Source organism: Bombyx mandarina, chromosome 08 (genome assembly GCF_030267445.1).
Source record: "Bombyx mandarina strain Sakado chromosome 08, ASM3026744v2".
NCBI classification, from domain to species: domain Eukaryota; kingdom Metazoa; phylum Arthropoda; class Insecta; order Lepidoptera; family Bombycidae; genus Bombyx; species Bombyx mandarina.
Window position 1 is genome coordinate 13,331,124 of NC_143215.1, and position 22,556 is coordinate 13,353,679.

A 22,556-nucleotide genomic window follows, 5' to 3' on the forward strand; every position below is an offset into this window, starting at 1 on the left:
AATACAATCGTATTTAAAAGAGCGGTTCAGTCGAAACCGCGACGTGCATTGAGTCGCCATTGTTGCTACAATTTTTATTAGTTCACACCCTTGATCTGAATGCGGCGCAGCCTTGTAACGCACGTGAATATATTTCATAGAAAACCGTTCCATTGGTGCTATGTATAATACACACATCCTATTACATTTTAATATAAAATAAATAAATTTTAAATATTTTATTAGTCTGACAGAAAGCGGTAATAATTTCATTATTATTTTGCCTTATTAATGAAGTTTTATGTAGGATAGGATATTGCAATGATCATAGGATTACGAATGATAGGAAGTTTCTTTGCACAGATAGGTAATGACAACCCACTTGTTGCTAAGTGTTTTTATTTTTTTATTGATTAGACAGGTGGACGAGCTCACAGCCCACCCGGTGTTAAGTGGTTACCGAAGCCCATAGACATCTACAACATAAATGTGCCACCCACTTTGAGATATAAGTTCTAAGGCCTCAGTATAGTTACAAAAGCTGCCCCGCCCTTCACACCGAAACGCATTACTGCTTCACGGCAGAAATAGGCAGGGTGGTGCTACCTACCCATGCGGACTCACAAGAGGTCCTACCACCAGTCAAGTGGTTACCGGAGGCCATAGACATCATCACGCGATTACCGCCGTCCACCTTGAGATGTCTCAATTATAATATGAGACTTTAACTAACAATCTATTTCATCTTTGCAAACACTATAAAATATTTGCATACATATAAAGTGAAGTCGGATCCTACCGCTGCCGATTATGTAACTAAAGGCTTCTTCAAACAGAACGCGTAATTAGCGCGCGTCAGAGCGCTACGCTATGACGCCGAGATGTGATGTACTACTGTGGTAACATAACGTCACACAGAGCGCCAGCGCTATAAGCGCTATAGCGCGGCGTCAGTTTAGCGATCTGACGCGCGCTATTTACGCGTTCTGTTTGACGAAGCCTTAAAGCATACATTTCATAAAATTTTAGTACTACGGTCGCGTCTCCATAGGTTTCTTAAGCTGCAACAAAACTGTGATTTAATTCTCATAGTATCGCTCCATTTAATAACCCAACCTTAGTCATTTAAATCCGGCACCCGGTTTTTCCCTTCTCTTATAATTCCACCGTTCCTTTTATATTATGTTTAAATAATATTTGAACATTCGGTGACTCAATATTTGTTTGGATCAAAGAAAATGATTAATCGGTCTACGTGACTATTGACAGACATAATTTGTATAGTTTTTTTTCTTCTTTTCTATTCAAACTTCGATCTCGTGTTCCAAGGTGTACGCTCTTTATGCATAGGCATGCGTGTTAAATATTATAATTAAAACTAGTGATCCCACAGTAGTCGAAATTCGACTATAATTAACTGAAATTGTAAGTTTGTTCATTATTATGATTATATTTTCAAAGACTATTAAACTTCTAATAAGCACAAATTTCGCCAAGACTACACTTTAGAAAAATATTAATAAAGACAAACAATATTTAATCTATTCTCAATTTGACCACAGACGTCAAGAACAAAAGTTTGACAATAAATAACTAGTATGCATGCGTGTGTGCGTGAAATACATGGCAGTGTGTGTAATGTATTTTTTTTTATGGTTTAATGTATTATTTAGGCATCATTTAAAAAAATATTAACATTATCCTCTCCATCTCTATATTCTCTATAAGTGTGGGAAATTTCATACTCCTCCGTCCGCGCAATTCTCGTAAAAAGGGATACATAAATTCCTACACGTATTAATAATTAAAATAAAATAGTCATATCTTCCTTCGAAGATATCACTGAACTCATCGATAATTATTACTGTCGCTCATGGAAATCGGCTTCGTTGCTAACGTCGCTTCGGACTTTGATTTCAAAAGGACATGCGGTGATTTCTAGACATCTCCAAACGTACCCCGGATGAAAAGAACGGCTCCAATCCACAATAACAATTGTTATTATATGCGTTTTAATATATATTACACGCTAGCTGACTCGGCAGACTTCGTAGTACCTCAATCGATAAATAAAAGACCTAAATAAGCTTAAAACAAACAAAAGGAATCCTCCCGACACATCAAAGAAAAACAAAATTGTTATTTTTATTTAATTCCGAGCATTTTCATATTTATCTACCTTTTAAACCTTCTCTAGACTTCCACAAATAGAGACTTCCACAATTTAAGACCAAAATTAGCTAAATCGGTCCAGCCGTTCTCGAGTTTTAGCGAGACTAACGAAATGAAACTTGCATAAGTTTCTTTTATTTTCTTTTATGCGCTATCATTATTTTCTTCAGTGCCATTGATTGGAACCCCTTCTCGGGTAAAGGCATGTTCCAACTTCTTCCAAGATATTAGTATCCACTCTGGTTCCGTTAACGGACGTGTATAGTTGTTATTTAGATGGTCTACCAAAAATAAATGTCAATAAGACAAGTGTATTGTTTAAATAGTTTTAATTATCTTTATTTGTTTTGTTTATCAATCAAGTTTTATATCCAGTCACTTGACGCTCTATAGCACGCCCGTTTCCGAGAACAGGATAACGGGATTTATTTAGAATTATTAAATTTTTAAATTCTCTGACTGTTGTAACTTTTACAATCTCGATATAAAATCCCCGATTTCCTTTAACGGAATCAAACAAATCAGCTTGATCTTGATCACAGGCAGACATTACTAAAAAGTTTTAACCTCAAACTGAAGTAACTCAATTAAAACCACTTTTAAGATATAATGACGCGTTTTAAGCTATTGCATAGCTTCTATCGCGGGCCTTGAGCGCGGCGACTGAATCAAGAAATTCCGTAACGAAAATAACCTGACACCCCCACTACGCCTACTATGTAGCTCGCGTTCAACACATTCACGCATTGCGCTGGTGTAATGTTTGTGAATAAGCACGCGGCGTGACGTCGCACTGCATGAGCATCATGAAAAGTCTGCCCATCTCTCTCTCACGCGGTCCAGCTTATGAGTGTGAAGGGGACAGTTAATGTTTTGCTTTTGTTAATGTTTATAAATATAGCGTGGTCTTATTTTTATTATTGTTTTAATATTAAATTATTATTGTTTAATTGTAATTGGATAAGTTGATAAAAAATACTTTGCAATAGCTTTACCGCAGCAGTCCCCGAGTGCCACACGTCTTTTTATTGTCCTTACATTATTTCTGACGTTTCTGATACTTTACAGGTTTCGTTCTACTACTTTCGTATATTTGGATATGCTGCTAATTGAAGTAGCAATTGAACTCCGATATCACAAACAGCCAGGAGGATCTAGGAGGATCTATGAGATCGTCCTTAAGTGAATACAAACTTGTAGGATGTGGTCTAAATTAAGAATTAATTTTTACTGAAGATGGATATCACAACAATAACTAGGCGTCCCTTAGTCACGACCCCAAAGTTAGAAACAATGACGAATTTCGATTTTTTTAAATATATATATTGCTTAGATGGTTGAACGAGCTCACAGCCCACCGGGTGTTAAGTGGTTACCGAAGACCATAGACATTTGCAACGTAAACCCCACCAGCCACCTTGAGATATGAGATATAATGTCTCAGTTTTTACAGTACAACGGCTGTCCCACCCTTCTTCTAAGTAGATTTTTTTATTTATCCCGAACCACAGCGCGTAACAATATTAACTTTTATCATAATATGATAATTAATCAAATTATCATTGTTTTTTTTATTGATTCTAGTGCCCATGAGGCCTTTCCAGTTTCACCAGGACAGGTGAGCGAGCAAATGCTCAGCCAGGAGGGGTAGGATTTGCTAACAACTGCCTGAGCGCCTTCGAACGAGACCTTACAACTCAAGAACTGCAAGAGCTGCTTCGCGAATGAATCTACTACAGGATCGTAATCGCGATCCGCTGAGAAGATCCAGCAAGAAACTGAGCGGGCGAATGCATGCTGATGCATAGGTTAGGAATACGTATAATTGTAGAACGGTTCGCGTGGTATGGACACATGATGCGTAGAGAGATATATGTGACTAGGATGTATGGATATATACACTATAGATATAGATATATGGAAATGTAAAAGGGAAGAGGTCGACCGAAGAAGACATGGATAGAGTGTGTGAATGACGATATGAGAGAGAAAGGAGCTAGTGTTGAGATGACGGCTGATAGAAGAGAATTGAAGAGAAAAATTAGCTGTGCCGACCCCACCTAGTGGGATAAGGAGGTCACAAAAAGATATTGTAGAATTAGAATCGAGCGTGTATGCATCCCGGAATATTTGGCTTTCTAATGTAATTATTTACTATTAGAATAGTTGTTGGTTCGTGCCAATGTATAATCCATATGGGCCAATATTCTAGCCTAATTCTGCCACAACTGTATATTCCGGCCTAAGACCAATCGAAACGCTAAATGCAGACTTCAATCGCTCCGGTAACCGCTTAACATCAGATAGGCCGTCAACTCGTCTCAGAACAAACGCTACTATAAAACTTCTTCCTGTCAGTTGGACAACTAAAAGACGAATAAAGGAATAATGAGATAGACAAAATTAAAACACTATCTTTATAATTCATCACTATTTATTCAATATGGCCTCATCGTAAATACAATTAATTTCTATTCATAAGTTACAGTAATTTAATTTATGTTATGACATACAATTTACACACTTACGTAACAATACATTTAATAAGAAGTTTACTTTAGTTTTTAATTTATATATATTTATAAATTTATTACCATTTACGTTTTTACAATAAACAGTTATAAGTTGCGGGGAAGTGTGATTTGTTCTTGATTTTTTACCGGCAAATCCCAGTACTTAAAACATAAGAGATAATCAATTATAATTACATACTAATACATCTAATTACTAATCTAATTACTAATCTAATTACATGTAATTACATATTTTTCAGAAATTTTCAGAAGAGAAGATAGATAATCCTAATACCTCAGCGTTATATTATTTTAAAAACCAATTAGTTTTTTTATTCAGCAGGCAATGAAAAACGAATAAAATTTAGTTAAAACGCGGGATAACGTCCTGCCTTTTCGCGGATTCACCTAATTTAAATTTGCTTTAATATTTTTACTCAAAATATCCGTTAATTTTGTTACATTTACTTTCGTATTTGATTTTTTTTTGTTTCCCAAAACGTCACCAGATATTCTTTCTCAAATGCGACTGTGACTGTAAAATATTTAAAATGTACATTGCGGAAAGTTTCAAAACCCTGGCTTGTGGGGAACTTGTGGCGTTTAAGAACGCACCTTTTTATGATGCGTAAGCCGGAACGCACGAGAGGTGGAAAAAAGAATATAGTCTGTGACACGGGACCTTTTTTACCGCCAAAAATTTAAAACGTAAAAATAATTTATAATGTGTTTAATAACTAATGTAATATAATTACTTAGAATTGTTTATGCCGCCACAACAATAAAATTTATATTGTGCCAACTGTGGTGTTAATTTCTTAAAACACGACTTTACGGCGAAATAAAGAAGGGACTCTATATGAACTCCCTCAAACTGTATGGTATAAACGTGCTTAGGAACAAACATTCACTCAATAGACACGAAAAATCAAATTGTAAAATCAATCTTAATCGTCGACAACGCAATGTAGATAACACACTGCAATATGAATTTATGGATAGTTCCTACACCTAACAATATCAAATAGATAACATTTTCTAAATATTCTCAATATGCTCTTTGCGAACAGAATTTTGTATTACATAACATTTTCAATCACAAAATAAAATCAAATAACACTAAATTTTCCCGTCAAGTTTATTAGCAATTACAACGCATGATGTCATGTGTGACTTATCGTTTTGTATTAGTCTATGATTTATTGTTGCTTCAACTTACATTCTGAGTCCAAACGACACCACGTATGATGGAGTGTCAGCTCAGCCAAGCTTCGCAAAATTTGTTACGCGCTCTTTTTCAGTCGTCAGACCTCCGGACAGGTCTGACGATTGAACAGTTACCTATTGTTCCCTACTACGGGAACTTTAATACAGGTGATGCGTCTCTGATCCGGTGGTAGATTCTACGAGGTACTACTCTTGCTAGGGCCAGTGCTAGGTCACTTAACCGTTCACGCGTAGCTGGAATAGCTAAGGCTACCATCGAATTGGTAGGAAATTAAGAACAAAAAGCTGGAATAGCTAAGGCTACCATCGAATTGGTAGGAAATTAAGAACAAAAAAGCAGGCAACACAAAATACGTCCGATACTGAATTGTTTGCATTACAAGACAAAGGGAAAACTTGAACAGCTTCCCCATAGACACAGCCCACTGAGTTTCTCGCCGGATTGTCTCAGTTTGTCGCGTTTCTGATCCGATGGTAGACTCTGCGAAGTACTGCTCTTGCTAGGGAGCAAATCTCCTCAGGTTGAGCCCGTGAGCTGGGTTAGTGTTAGTAAATCTCCTCAGGTTGAGGCCATTTGCTCACCTACCAATCCACCCGAAGCTGGAATAGCCCTTAAAGCTACCAGCGAATAGGTAGGTAATAATTGTAAATAGACATGCTTTAACAAAAACCGACTTCAAATAGAAAAAATATATATTCCAAAACAAAATTAATATACACTAAAAACAATAATCGTCGAAATCGGTCGGCGTGATATTGAGTTATTCATCTATTTGTTGCGCACGTACTTAATGCAAATTTAAGACATATGATTTTCTCGTGGATACCATTATCAGAACTGGACTAAATTGAAATGGGACCACACGCGAAGCGTCAGCTTTCTAATAAAAAAAGAATCACCAAAATCGATTCACCCGGTCAAAAGTTATGAGGGAAAAAAAAAAAAAAAGATATATTCGAATTGAGAACCTTCTCCTTTTTTGAAGTTGATTAGTTACTTAAAAGAAATAGTTACAATCGATCCCATATAAATAGAGCAATAATAAAAATCTAATATCTTAATTCGTTTCATGGTTCACAAATCTATATAGCTAAAAGTACATAAATTTACATACGATTTTTTCAACACAAAGGACATGGGCCACTCTCCATACATTGCACGGCCCACTAAACAAAGTTCAAGGACAGTAATGTAATTAAGTTTAAATAACAGACTATATATATCCCTTTTATTATAAACAAATTAAATACAATATTGTTCATGGGCATACAGAGATATTTAAGAAATAAGATAAGAATTTTAGGTTACATCATATGATTTTGCTGTCAATACACTTACACTTTAACATCATCATCATCTTAAATATATGGTTTTTTTTTATTTATTTATTGCCTTTGTAGGCAGACGGGCATACGGCCCACCTGATGGTGAGTGGTTACCGTCGCCTATGGACTTCAGCAATGCCAGGGGCAGAGCCAAGCCGCTGCCTACCGCAAGATATTACTATACTTTATGACAGAGACCTAATTCAATGAACGCCAAGACTTAAATATTATAAGCAGGTATATCGCAACGAAACATTTATTAATATCCACAATGCGCACGAGTGCGAAAACGACTGATCAAATGTAAAACGTCAATACACATTAACTTAATTTTTTTTTTGCTTAAGTTCAATAATTATTCATCCACGTAATGATTTATTCTACGGATTTAAAAGTATAAAAATAGATTTTTGTATTTTATAATATATTAATTTTAAAATCCACTAATTAAATATGTTCATATATTTTACTGGTTTTTAGAAGATTTAACGTGAATTGTTTAAAATATAAATATATTTTACCTATGGCAACTCCTTCAATATTACCACTGTAACTTAGTCATGCTAATTTCTTTTTATTTATGATTTTAATTACCCCACCATTAAAATACCCTTAAATTTTATAATAATTGTGTAAAAATGAAATGTTTTTTCTATAGATATTTCATTAATGTCCTTGAGAGCACGAGTAGCCGGGCCGAAAATGGCCCGTGTCCTTTGTCGACGTCGCATAGAAGCTGGATTTATTTCGCCGTATCCGAATCCTACAGTCAGATCTAAAAATTGTATGTCTTTCAATTTTCGCGTTATATTCCTCAAAAATCACAATTATGTATTCGTACATACAATATGTTCTTTTTTTATTTTGTTGTTGTTGTTTGTTAATCTTTTGTTAATGCACCTACCATGCATTATCTCTGCACCACCCTATGGTCGACTGGAAGAGAATGCCCATGGCATTAAGTCCGCCTGTGTACCAGTTTTATTTTGTGCATAAAGTATAAATAAATAAAATGTTCAACCAAGAAACGTGACTTAAGATTTAATTATGAGTTCCAATAAATTGTGGTCGTAGTCGTTGAACTGACACCGCGGACTCTCAGTTTGCACTCCTCCGATCTTGTCGAGCAACCAGAACGTTTCCATGCTGCCTTTTCCCTGGAGTTAAAAACATTTAATAACGTTAAAAAACGCTTTTCCAACACATTTCGAACGAACTGTCATTTCAGACACGGACATTTTTAATTTAGGGTGATGAAAAAAAAAGTGATTACGATAAACAGCTTAAAATAACACGCTTATCGTTTACGCTTTTAATAGCACATATTTCATTTCACATAACATACTTTTTGCAATGTTACTTCGCCGTTTGAAAACGCTTTTTCCAACATGCGTTCTTAAGTTTTTTTTTTAATGAAATTCCAAAGTACATTCATGTAAATTAATTACATCTAAATGGAAACTTACTCTCCTTGTGATGGGCAGCGGCTACCACCAACCATGACAGTTTGTAAAGCGACTTTTAAACCTGTTTGTGATACCTCATATAAATAAATTTTGTTATACGATCTTGAACTATATTTACTATTGACTGGACACGTGTAAATAGCACTATTTATTAACTATGTTCGCCATCTACTGGATCCGTGTAAATCAATTATAAAACACGTACCGGAATATCAATAATTCCTCTGGACTCAGTGATGTAGGTACCGAACTCGTCTAAGGCTCTCTTCGTCGAATCCGAAATGTGAATTTTCATAGCTGTGAAAAAATACATAGGATGCAAGTATAGTATTCCAGTGGTTACTGAGGAAAGTATGAAGAAATAAGAAAGTCGTCGTGGCCTAAAAGATAAAACGTCCGGTGCATTCGTATCTTGCGATGCACCGGTGTTCAAAGGCCGCAGGCGGGTACCAATTTTTCTATACATTTTCTATATGAAATACGTACTTAACAAATGTACACGATTGACTTCCACGGTGAAAGAATAACATCGTGTAATAAAAATCAAACCAGCAAAATTATAATTTCCGTAAATACTAGTGGTAAGACGTCTTGTGAGTCCGCACGGGTAGGTATCACCACCCTGCCTATTTCTGCTGTGAAGCAGTAATGCGTTGTACTATACTGAGACCTTAGAGCTCATATCTCAAGGTGGGTGGTGGCAGTTACGTTGTAGATGTCTATGGGCTCCAGTAACTACTTAACACCAGGTGGGGTGTAAGCTCGTCCACCTATCTAAGCAATAAAAAAAGAGCAGTGTTTCACAGAATCTACCAACGGATCGGCTCAAACTAGTACAAAGCTCGTACCATCTATACAATAAACAAAATAAAAAAATAAAAATAGAAACATAAGAAAGACCACGAAGATCAAGCGTGTTAGAGCACTAATATTCTCCTAAATTTATATATGCTGCTGAAGCGTGAACTGTATGAGAAATGGAAAGGAAGAAAATAGACGCTTCAGAGATGTGGTGCTGGAGAAGAATGCTTGAAGTTTCGTGAACCGCGCTTCGTAGCCTTAGTACAAACATTTCGACACATCAAGAACTCGGCATCAAGCAGCACCCATAGACACAGCCCACTGAGTTTCTCGCCGGATCTTCTCAGTGGGTCGCGTTTCCGATCCGGTGGTAGATTCTGCGAAGCACTGCTCTTGCTAAGGCCAGTATTAGCAACACTCCGGTTTGAGCCCCGCGAGCTCACCTACTAGTTAAGGTTACGCTGAAATAGCCTCTTAAGGCTATCAGTTTAGGTAGGAAAAAAAAAAACAAGCAGCGTCTTTTTTTATAATACAGTACAGGTGGATTTTTGGGCACGTTTCGCGATGATCGGTGGCCGATCCACGGGACGCCTCGTCATGCAACGTAATAGTGGATGTAGCGGGCTTAGTTTACTTTAGTCTGTGTCGAGTCGTCACACAATGACCTGGTTGCAAACTGTCGTGTCTTGTTAATAATGATCACCCTACATAATATCACACACGCTCTTTATATAAGCACACACTGAACATGGACGATACAAGACCACACGGGAGGTACCTAATGCGATGGACCGACCAAATTAAAACTACAGTGCTATGTCCCTTAAAGAAGTTGCAGTGGGATGGCCTAGAGACGGCGGGATATCGTCAGACATGTCAAGTATTTCCCCTCCAACACTAAGTAACGATCATGGCCACTATGCCAATGTGACGTGTCACCTAATTATGAGTTTATTATTGCTTATAGACCAAACAAAGTCACAAAAAACTATACTCGGTTTTTGGGCAGAAGGATGACTGTTGGCCCAAAAGCCTTGCCGCTTAACAAAGACGGATCAGAAAACCGGAGGTTTTGCTCACAACCACACGAGCTACCCAAAAGCAGGCCTAAAACTAAGTGCAGTAGTTGCATCGCTGATGCATTTATCACGGGATCGCGATCCTCTAAGAAAATCCGGCGAGAAACTCAGCGGGCTGATGCTATGGACTAAAGGTCCCATCGAACCCATGGGCGAGTTCGACGAGCGCTGTGCTCTAGTTACTGCTAACGACAGTACTAGTAGCGTCAGGCAGCGCTGAGAGTAGATTCGAAAAATCTATCAGGACGTGATACAAGTAAATTTTACAAAATAATTTGGCGCGGTCTTTTTCAAGGCTAGACGGAATTAAGGTGACGCTACACGATGCAGCACGGAACATTAAAAATAATATTTTCTTTGTGTATGCTCTTTAGAGCGATTTTACAATTTGAGTGCGATTCGACCTTAACATATTCGCAGCGATTTGGAATTTTGACGTATTCGTATTTCAACTTGAGCGGCATCTAGACATCCCTGTCTCCCGCGCGCTGCTAAATAATCAAGCTATGTCTTGTTGAAATAAAAACGAGATAGATATACTTTCGTTATTACTTATCAGTGTTCACTTGCAACAATTGTACAAGAAATATTTTGACGTCAATTTAGATGGGCCGTAAGATTAAACCGTATAAGTAGTTTTGATTATATCTCGACTCGCGAAAACCGAAGAAAAATACTAAATTTTTATTTATTGCTTAAATGACTGTACGAGCTCATCATCCACCTGCTGTGAAGTTACCGGAGCCTGTAGACGTATACAACGTATATTTTATACAACTCGAGACATGAGTTCTAAGTTCCCAGTTTTTACAATACAACGGCCGCCCCACCTTTGAAACCTAAACACATTACTGTTTCACAGCAGACATAGGCGAAGTGTGGGTATCCAACCACAAAAAAAAAAGACGTCCTACGAACAGTAGCAGCGTTTATTGGTGGTAGGACGTGGTTGTGGGAGGTGGTATGTTTTTTTTGGTTGTAAGACGTCTAGTGAGTCCGCACGGGTAGGTTCCACCGCCCTGCCTATTTCTGCCGTGAAGCAGTAATGCATTTCGGTTTGAAGGGTGACGGCATCTACGTTGTAGATGTCTATAGGCTCCAGTAACCACTTAACACCAGATGAGCTATGAGCTCGTTCCATCTATGCAAAAAAAAAGTCCCACACCTGGAATCGTCGATTAAAACAGTCGTCACATATAGATCATTGAACCTACGTTCGCCAGTAGACTCCATTCTGCTGGCGGTGTTGATGGTGTCGCCGAAAAGGCAGTATCTCGGCATGGTGGTTCCGACCACGCCGGCGACGCACGGGCCCGTGTTGACACCGGCCCGCACTCGTAGAGGCACGGCGGGACGGTGCGGCACCCTCGCCTCCTCCACGCTGCTCACCAGCGACAATGACATGTCAGCTATCTCGGACGCGTGACGGCTGCCTGGATATACCACAATATCATTTTAAGCAGCAAAGGCATTAGACCATGGCCTACAGCAGCCTTTCTCAAAGCGGTAGGACCTCTTGTGAGTCCGCGCGGGTAGGTACCATCACCCTGCCTATTTCTGCCGTGAAGCAGTAATGCGTTTTGGTTTGAAGGGTGAGGCAGCCGTTGTAACTATACTTGAGACCTTAGAACTTATATCTCAAGGTAGGTGGCGCATTTACGTTGTAGATGTCTACGGGCTCCAGTAACCACTTAACACCAGGTGGGCTGTGAGATCGCCCACCCATTTAAGCAATAAAAAAAAAAGTGGGCGATAACGCCCCCTTGTGGAAGCTGCAAGCTTAAAGGGGGGCGATAAGAGACCCAGAAAAAAAATGGGGGCGTTGTGTAGAGGCTTGGGAAGCGATTTGTAATTTCATCTAGGAGGACTCTTAGACACCGACTGAACTCTCAGTACAGCGGTTTTTAGTAGGTGAAAAAATGGGGGCGCTAAAAAATAATTTATTCTCAAAGTGGGCAGTAGACAAAATAGGTTTGGGAACCACTGGCCTACAGGATAAGACATACGGACAGGAGTATTCAAAGCTCGCAGGCAGTTGAAAGTACTTTCTTAATAAATATTCATGAATTACTTCCGCGGTGAAAGAATAACATTGTGTAAAATATAATAAAAAAATTGATATTTGTAATTACTGGAGGTAGTATTGTACGGCCCCCGTCATGGTAAGAGATTCCCGTTGCTCATGGACGTCGGCAATACCAGGAGCACAGCCAAGTCGCTGTTTACCGGTAGTACTGCGCTAAGCTACGCTGACTAAATAGGCTTCAATAGCACCAGATGAACCGTAAGCATATTCAGTCATTAAAAAAAACCCTTCAAATTTTGTATTCAAATCGGAATTTTGTCTTCAATTCAAACAGTTAAAGCGCAAATGCCAATTTTTTTCAGATCCTCGGGGACCGCACACTCACCGTTCTTCTGTGGCAGGCCAGAGACCACCATATACGCGTCTCCTATAGTTTCCACCTTGTAAACGTTGTATTGAGATATTTTCTCGTCAAACAATCTGCAAGAGAATTTAAATTGTAGTTATTGTTATGCTGGTAAGAGTAACGCCATCTATCGCCGAAGAATCGAACGAATACCGAAGCATCTAGTAGTATCTAGAACGCTCGAGAAGTACAACGCCATCTATTGTCACATAGCGGAAACACACAATACTTGAATTTCGTGGAATACTCTCGACGATTCTAGGGATTTCATCTCGACTTTAAAAGCGTTGTAGAGATGGCACGCAGTCAGTCAGCAATCGGAACTACTCGAAACGAAACAGCGAACGGATCACCTGAAGCGAAGCGGAAGAGGCGAATTGAGAGTTTTAAAGTGTTTGTTGAGTGTTTTAAGTGTTCTATGTTCTATACAGTGTTAACTTAAAATTCGGTAGAATTTATTTATTTATCGCGAACCCCAGCGCGTAACATTATTTTATTGTCGCCAACCTCTCCAACCAATCGACTCATTAACGCAATTGTGTTTCAGAGTTGTTTTTGTTAAAATATAATCTTGTTTGGATTTAATCTTACAATTACACTGTAACATCATAGACGGATAGAGGGTGACTCAATACCATGAGAGTTCATCTACACATAGAAACCTTATTGCCCTTATGTGCACATCACGTGGCTTCGGCGCAGCATATCCTCTGATGATTCTGCAAAGAGGTTTGACCCGCCAACCCTTAGTTGGGCGGTCGATCGCAAAACTCCTTGGGTTATCTTTTGATGACTCTTTTATTTCATCCGTTTTTAATTATACAATTTGCATTTTTATCAACAATTTAAATATCCCATTGAATTTATTTAAAAGTATGTCAATTGTGTTTAAGACTCACGTAAATTGTAGAAAACGCTATTAGTGTTTTTTAATTGGAATTATTACATACTAGCCGTACTCGCCCGCTTCGTTGGGCATTTAAAATTAACATTATTATTTATTGTCATTATTATTAAGTACATGTATTTTTTACATGGATACCAAGTTTCAAGTCAATCGGATGCGTGGTTCAGTAGTTATAACGGAACATCCGTAAAAACCACTGTAGATTTATGTATTAGTATAGATTAGATTTTCATGAAAATAGTGCGTGAAATACATTCAATACTCACTTATAGAGCATGTTCAGCATGTTGATGACTTCCATGGGCGTGCTATTCGCAGATATGGTGGTGAAGCCGACAATATCGCTGAAGAAGATGGTGACCGCGTCGAAGGCTTCAGCCGGCACCGTCCTCTGCGCCCGCAGCCTACGCAGAACTGGCAAAGGGAGCATCCGAGAGAGCAAGAGGTCGCTCTTCTGTTTCTCGGCTATTAACTTCTCCGTACTCATGTTTAAGGAGTGGGTGAATGTCTGAAAAATACAAATAGTTTTTTTTTATTGCTTAAATGGTAATAAGTGGTTACTGGAGCCCATAAACATCTACAACGTAAATGCGCCACCCACCTTGAGATATCAGTTCTAAGGTCTTAAGTATAGTTATAACGGCTGCTCCACCCTTCGAACCGAAACGCATTACTGCTTCACGGCGGAAATAGGCGAGGTGGTGGTACCTACCCGTGCGGACTCCCAAGAGGTCCTACCACCAGTGATTACGCAAATTATAATTTTGCGGGTTTGATTTTTATTACACGATGATATTCCTTCACCCTGGAAGTCAATCGTGAACATTTGTTGAGTACGTATTTCATTAGAAAAATTGGTACCCGCCTGCGGGATTCGAACACCGGTGCATCGCTCCACACGAATGCACCGGACGTCTTATCCTTTAGGCCACGATGACTTCAGAACTTCCCTCATAGCTGAGGATCGTGACTCCGTTTCAGCTTGTCGACTGCCAGCTCCATCGGTTCCGGTCAGTTGCCTGGTGTAGTGCAGCGCTAAGTGGTCCGCTGGTTTTCTCGTAGATCTGGTCGGACCAACGTTTGGAGCTCCGGCCTCTAAGACGTTTTCCTTCTACTTTTCCAGTGACCATCAAACGTTCCAAGTTGTCTACACCTCTACGGGCAACGTGGCCAAAGTAACGCATTATGCGTTGCAGACAGATGGTAGACAGGCGTTGAGCACCACATTTCAAACGCGTCTATTTTCTTGCACTCTGATGCCCTAATTGTCTACAACTTTACACCATAGAGAAATATTTAAAAAAAAACTAGGGCTCAACCGTTCTAAATTATAATTATACTATTTTTTTTTTTTTTTTTGTTGCTTAGATGGGTGGACGAGCTCACAGCCCACCTGGTGTTAAGTGGTTACTGGAGCCCATAGACATCCACAACGTAAATGCGCCACCCACCTTGAAATACAAGTTCTAAGGTCTCAAGTATAGTTAGATAATATATATAAAAAAAAAATATAAAAAAAATGTTAATTTTAATTTCAAGAACGTAAAATTTAATACTGATGTTAGTTTCTCCTCAACTTCCGCATTTTAATTAAAACGCGTTTTATGACTTCCACTCGGAAGAGAGCCTTCGTTTTATGAAAAATGTTATTTTAGAAATGAGGCAAGATGAACAAGGACTCCCAGACCTTGAACACGAAATGACCTACCATATTGACCCCGAACGGCAATCTCCGTCCTCGGAGCCGGGCGAATAGATTAATTTATTAATATCCTGATTTTATAGACTACTAGCCGTACTTGCCGGCATTTAAGATTAACATTATTATTTCTCACCCCCACAAAGATTCGCATCAGTAACGCTCTCGCAACTGGTGTAGGGAGTCCAACACTCATATAAATATTATAGCCTATCCATTAAGTACATGTATTTTCTACAGGGATACCAAGTTTCAAGTCAATCGTATGCATGGTTCAGTAGTTATAACGGAACATCCGTAAAGACCACTGTATATTTATATATTAGTATAGATTAGTTTTTTTTACACTTCTTCTTCAACCTTCAATCACCTCTTGGTTGGTCTTATTAAGTCTTTCCCGGGCTCTGACCCAATCGGTCCCGGCTCATCGCTTGTTAGTTCGAGGTTCGGTAGGCAGCGGCTTGGCTCTGCCCCTGGCATTGCTGAGGTCCATGGGCGACGGTAACCACTCACTATCAGGTGGGCCGTATGCTCGTCTGCCTACAAGGGCAATAAAAAAAATGTATTGAACATTAGCGGCAGCTATAGATATTTAACAAATACTCTAATCAGTTTCAAGACACTTTCATGATTAGTTTGCATAGTTACAAATTAAGAACAACAAACATTTGGTTCGTCGGATTGCCGAACAATGTTATCTGCTCGGTGAAAGATATTCCCTTTGCTAATTCCTCCTAAACTATTTGAAAATGCCTGTAAAGTCTATTCAAACAAAAAATAATTTATTTGATTTCAACTTCTGCTATACCATGATAGTTCCTATAAGCCGCCACTTCACTCATTGACTGTCATCTATATATTAATACGTGAAGCAAAAACTTTGTATTCCTTTTTACGAAAATTGCGCGGACGGAGGAGTATGAAATTTTCCACACTTATAGAGAATATAGAGAAGAAGTGCACAATGCTAATATTTTATTAAAATAATGCATAAAAGATACATTAAATCAATAAAGAAAACATTACACACACTACATACCATGTATTTGACGCACACACGCATGCATACTATTTATTGTCAAACTTTTGTTCTTGACGTCTGTTGTCAAATTGAGAATAGATTAAATATTGTTTGTCTTTATTAATATTTTTGTGTAGCTTTGGTGAAATTTATTATAGAAGTATAAAATACAATCATAATAGTGTACAAATTAACAATTCCAATTAATTATAGTCGAATTTCGACTACTGCGGGATCACTAGTTCACATTAATACATGAGTTCGAAAGCTCCATTACACATTTATTGTTTTGTACTGGTGGTAGGACCTCTTGTGAGTCCACGCGAGTAGGTACCAACACCCTGCCTATTTCTGCCGTGAAGCAGTAATGCGTTTCGGTTTCAAGGATGGGGCAGTCGTTGTAACTATACTGAGATCTTAAAACTTATATCTCAAGGTAGGTGGCGGCATTTACGTTTTAGATGTCTATGGGGTCCGGTAGCCGCTTAACACCAGGTGGGCCGTGAGCTCGTCCACCAAACTAAGCAATAATAAAAAAAACCTTCAAGTATTTACATCTACTCTACATCTACTCTACAGTTATTGCATTTCAATGTTACCTCTAACGTTGAAACCACGTGTCTGAGAAGCAGTAAGGGCACAGCCGACGTGATGAGTACAGTGATTAAAACACCCGCGTACAGGAGCACAGAACGCCTGGCAGACTTCATTTCGCGTCTCACAGTATCCCTGGAAACCACAGCATCATCATTCAACAAGAACATAAGCTGTTTAAATAACAAAACTAAATACTCATAAGTATTTTTGATTCGCGTGGCTAGTTGATGTCTATGTTATGTTACTACTATGAACACTATATTAAGATCTCAATCGGTTTTGTAGAATACCCGTCGCCCTCTTCAACCCGGATCGTATGAGTGTGTGGCGGTAGTTATCATACAACCTAAGATATTTGACAGATGTCTGAATCTCGCTTACGATAAGCTTTTTTACTGGTGGTAGGACCTCTTGTGTGTGAGTCCGCGCGGGTAGGTACCATCACCTTGCCTATTTCTGCCGTGAAGCAATAATGCGTTTCAGTTTGAAGGGTGGGGTAGCCGTTGTAACTATACTGAGACCTTAGAACTTATATCTCAAGGTGGGTGGCGCATTTACGTTGTAGATGTCTATGGGCTCCAGTGACCACTGAACACTATGTGGGCTGTGAGATCGTCCACCCATCTAAGCAATAAATAAAATATATATATACAAGCTCCGAACAACATTTGGACCGTCGGTCTACCGAGCAATTTCACCGGCTCGGTAAAAGATCTTCCCTATGTCATTAAACCTCCAAACGTGATTTTTGACAGAAATCGACAAATGCGGAATGTACCGGTGTGTAGTCACAAATATGGCGAATTTTGGTTTTTATATTACCCGATGCTAAACTTTCATCCTGGAATTTGTTGAAGCCGTGCTGAAATTTTGGAATCCCGATACTCGGTGTTCAAATTAGAGCTATGATAATAATACACACTACACGAATTTGAACATAATATGACTTTGTATTATGCTAATGTAATAATACACAATATACGAATTTGAACATAATATGACTTTGTATTATGCTAATGTAATAATACACACTACACGAATTTGAACATAATATGACTTTGTATTATGCTAATGTAATAATACACACTACACGAATTTGAACATAATATGACTTTGTATTATGCTAATGTAATAATACACAATATACGAATTTGAACATAATATGACTTTGTATTATGCTAATGTAATAATACACAATATAAGAATTCGAACATATGTGGCTTTGTATTACGCTATAGCTAACTGTTATTATCACAATTTGAATATTGCGTTAGCGAATTAAAGTTGGATCGCGTCTACGACCCGCTTATATACTGACCTTACATTTCCCCAAAGCTTCACTTGTACAATATTCAGCTTGTGTAAGCTCTCTTCGGTTTTATTGATGTATTCTGTGAGGCCTGTTTGTGACAGGGTAGCGGAGCTATTGACCTGAATTTTGGTGTTCCTGAAAGAGGAAATTCAGCATCACTCATAATTTATATGTGTACACACAACGTTGGACTTTTTGGCGATGATCTGTATTTAAGACACCAAAAGCGAAGTTTCAGTAAGCTCCTAGCATTTTCTTCTTTACCTAGATAACAGCTGAGATAGGCTAAAAAGTCGATTAACGAATGACCGTAACTAAATCCACAAAAAATAATGAACTGTTCACAACTATGATTAATATTTGTAATTTTATTTGTTAACTAGCCGTATTCACCCGCTTCGCTGGGCATTTAAAATTAACATTATTATTTATCGTCATTATTATTAGGGAGTCCAACACTCATATAAATATTAGCTTATCCTTTAAGTACATGTATTTTCTACATTGATACCAAGTTTCAAGTCAATCGGATTCATGTCTCAGTAGTTATAATGGAGCATCCGTAAAAACCACTGTAGAATTATATATTACTATAGATTACACAAAATTTCGAATTTTTGCCTGACAAGCTCACGGTCTATCTGACGTTAATTGGTTAAAGAGCAGAGCTTAAACTATTGAAAGTAAATGTCTTCATCCACTTTGATACATAAAAAGTTCAATTGCAATAGTATAACCCTCGTCTTACTCTTCAGAACTATTAGATGGTGCAAATAGTGCCACCTATTGGTTTTCACTTGATCCACAAACCTTCTTGCAATAAGCAGACAAAAAATATTCATCGTAATCACTAGATGTCGTGTTGTATATGATTAAACTCGAATATATCTAATTTTTATTGTCTGTGACAAATATTTTTGGCGGGAACTCGAGGTGTCAGGTTTGTCAAAATTCATTGTAAACTATGTCAATAGGTACATTGAATTGAATAATACTTTTTGGCGGGAACGCGAGGAGTGAAGTTGTGTGATTTGTTTTATTTTGTCTATTTAGTGTTTCTTCAGGTTTAAATGTGTAATAATGGTGGTTTATTAACTGTTTAATATCTGTAAAAGTGCACAAATGTGGGAAAATGAAACAAAACTGCTGGACGTAACTTCTCGGGTTCCTCCAAAAAGTCCACTGAAAAAATCTCAGTAAATGACCACCATTTTACTGCGATTATATTTCATCCCATATCATCTCATTTCATTAAATTTCATCCCAGTTGATTAATGTCTCAAATTAATCATCTTCATTTCATTTCACTCCATATTATCATTTTTCATAAAATTAAGAAAATAAAGTAAAATAAGACATGACTTAAAGGTCTTAGTTACCAGGTCATAAAATATCTTAAAAAAAATGAATTGAATAAATAAGTTGTAATCTGTGTTTGCATTTTTATTAGAATATACTTCGCCTAATTCAATAAGTGGTAGCGCCGTGGGATATTAAAAGAGTTACTTGTTACAGGAGCTTCAACTGACGCCTCGCGAAGACATGTTACTTTAAATTATTTTTCACGGTAGGAATAAGCAAGATGGTTGTATCGTGTAAGTATAAGGTTGAGAAAAAAGTTTATTCGCATTTTTTAAGGAAATTCATAACATTTTTTAATATAGTTTATTTACATTTAACCGATAACCGTTGGGGTAAACGCGTTCTTGAGTGGAAACTGCGAACTGGAAAACGCAGTGCAGGACGCCCTCAGGCTCGGTGGAGTGATGATCTGTGCAGGGTGGCTGACAGGAACTGGATGAGAGAAGCCGAGGATCGTGCTCAGTGGTGAACAATTGGAGAGGCCTATGTCCAGCAGTGGACTGCTATACGCTGATGATGATGATCATGATGTAGGTACCTTTTGGTTCGTAAAATTTTTGCCATCTTGTAGGTAGGGACATGATCCTATTGCCATAGAAATTATATCAAGCGCTCAGCTTCTCGACTATTCATCTCAATGATGAAATTGTTATGCGAATCGATGGCGAAGCATGCATTAAAAGGGCATATCAAAGCCTATTTGAATAAAGAAACCTTTTAATATGGATTCTGGCCAAATATATAAGGTTACAATTTTTTTTTATTGCCCCCCATTCTCGCTCACGACTCGGTCGTGCGCGGACGTGCTTTCCGATCCGTGGCCCGCTTGCGAGCTGCGTCTCTGAACTCACAGCTGTGCTCGACGGTGTAGTGACCGTGAATACATCGTGCTTACAATTCGGTAGTGCGGACGTGCCGATCCGTTGGTCGCTTGCGATTTGCGTCTCGGAGTCCATTTTTGTGCGCTAAAGTTTTGTAACCGCGAACCCACCCTTTACCAACTGCCTTTTTCAAGGCAAAACCAATCGCTACGTTCAGGCTTCCTGTGGCACTCACAGGCTAGCGATTTCCTAACCCTTCCCAAAACAACAGTCTTTTTCAAGACTAGACCCCCGCTCGCGATTCTGCCTGCTGTAGCACTATACAGCCCGAGCGGGTTCCTTTCCTTTTCCCCGCCGATTGCCGTTTTCACGGCATAGGCATTCCCCCCCCCCTGCTCCTTGCTGTCCTGCAGCACAGGGGGGTTACAAATCCTATCCGGGGCCTCGCCTTTCGGCGAGTTCAACAAAAGTCCCGGGGCCGCCCCCCCCGGGCAAGAAGACCGAAAAATAGAAAAATGGAAGAAGATTGTGCTAGTGATATTGTCGGGTTCCTCCGGGATAGGTACCCGTCAATTAGGGCCGAGTACCTAGAGTTTAGGGCCGCCCGTGGCAATCCCTCCCCCCCCGCGTCCGTCGCCGCGTACTTCAAACGTGCCTCGGAGGCACGCCGCGCGCCCCCCGCCGCCGCGTCAAGTTCGAGCGCACGTTCCGACGTAGCGACTCACGAAGCGCCTAACGCTACCCCCACCCCCGCGCCCGCGTCGACTACGTCATCGCGCGTTTCGTCCGTCGCGACCTCGATCGTTTCGAGTTCAGGCTCCGATACCGAATCGGAGATGGATTTCGAATCCGCGTCAAGCCCTCAGCCTGGAACTTCGGATGGGTTCCAAACCGTAACGCGCGGTAAAAAGCGTACTCGCGCCGTGGAGTCCCGGTGCTCCACGACGAAGCAGACTAAATCCGCGACCGCCTCCCGCCCGCAGGTAGTCGTGACACCGGAGTCGGACTCCGCTCGCCGTGTAACCCCACCGCCGCGTCCCAAACCCGCGCCCGCTCCTAAAGTAGCTGCCCCGCCCCCGCTGATTCTCCAGGAAAAAACTGCGTGGAACCGCGTTTCCCAGGCCCTTCAGGCAAATAAAATTAATTATACCCATGCGCGTAACGTCGCGCATGGGATTCAGATAAAGGTCGCAACGCCGGGCGACCATAGGGCCCTCTCTTCATACCTCCGAAAGGAGAACATAGGTTTTCACACCTATGCTCTTCAGGAGGACCGCGAGCTCCGCGTAGTAATACGCGGAGTCCCAAAAGAGCTAGATATCGAGTACATTAAGGAGGATCTGACCGCTCAGTCCCTCCCGCTAGTTAGTGTGCACCGGATGCACAGTGGGCGGGGCAAACAGCCCTACAACATGATTCTAGTAGCGCTAGAACCCACCCCGGAGGCCAAAAAGAAGATCGCATGTCTCACGACAATTTGCGGCCTATCCGGGATCTCAATTGAAGCCCCCCATAGACGTGGCACTCCCGGGCAGTGCTACAGATGCCAGCTTTACGGCCACTCGGCTCGTAATTGCCACGCGCGCCCCCGCTGCGTAAAGTGCCTCGGCGACCACGCCACACTAGATTGCTCGCGTGTTAGGGAAACCGCGACCGAACCTCCAAGCTGTGTCCTATGCCTTAAGCAAGGGCACCCCGCGAACTACCGTGGATGTCCTAGGGCTCCGCGAAAACGTCCGACCCACCCAGCCCCCCGAACCGTCGGCCCAAAGACTTCGGCGCCTTCAGTGCCGAAACCCGCCTTCGTGCCGGCTGCAGTTCCCACGGTGTCGGCGTGGAAAA

The 22,556-nt window shown here is 39.9% G+C and overlaps 1 protein-coding gene across 1 annotated transcript in view; it reads right to left on the reverse strand.

The window, feature by feature from the left end:
- Positions 1-7,768: 7,768 nt before the first annotated feature.
- The window catches only part of LOC114242969 (uncharacterized), a 100,335-nt gene continuing 85,547 nt past the window's right edge, over positions 7,769-22,556 (reverse strand). The window contains exons 9-15 of the mRNA XM_028174314.2: positions 18,538-18,666; positions 17,222-17,351; positions 14,169-14,410; positions 12,975-13,069; positions 11,778-11,996; positions 8,889-8,980; positions 7,769-8,374 (exon numbers count right to left, since the gene is read on the reverse strand). Coding sequence (XP_028030115.2) covers positions 8,252-8,374; positions 8,889-8,980; positions 11,778-11,996; positions 12,975-13,069; positions 14,169-14,410; positions 17,222-17,351; positions 18,538-18,666 — 1,030 coding nt within the window. The 3' untranslated portion in view covers positions 7,769-8,251. The remainder of the gene's footprint in view (positions 8,375-8,888; positions 8,981-11,777; positions 11,997-12,974; positions 13,070-14,168; positions 14,411-17,221; positions 17,352-18,537; positions 18,667-22,556) is intronic.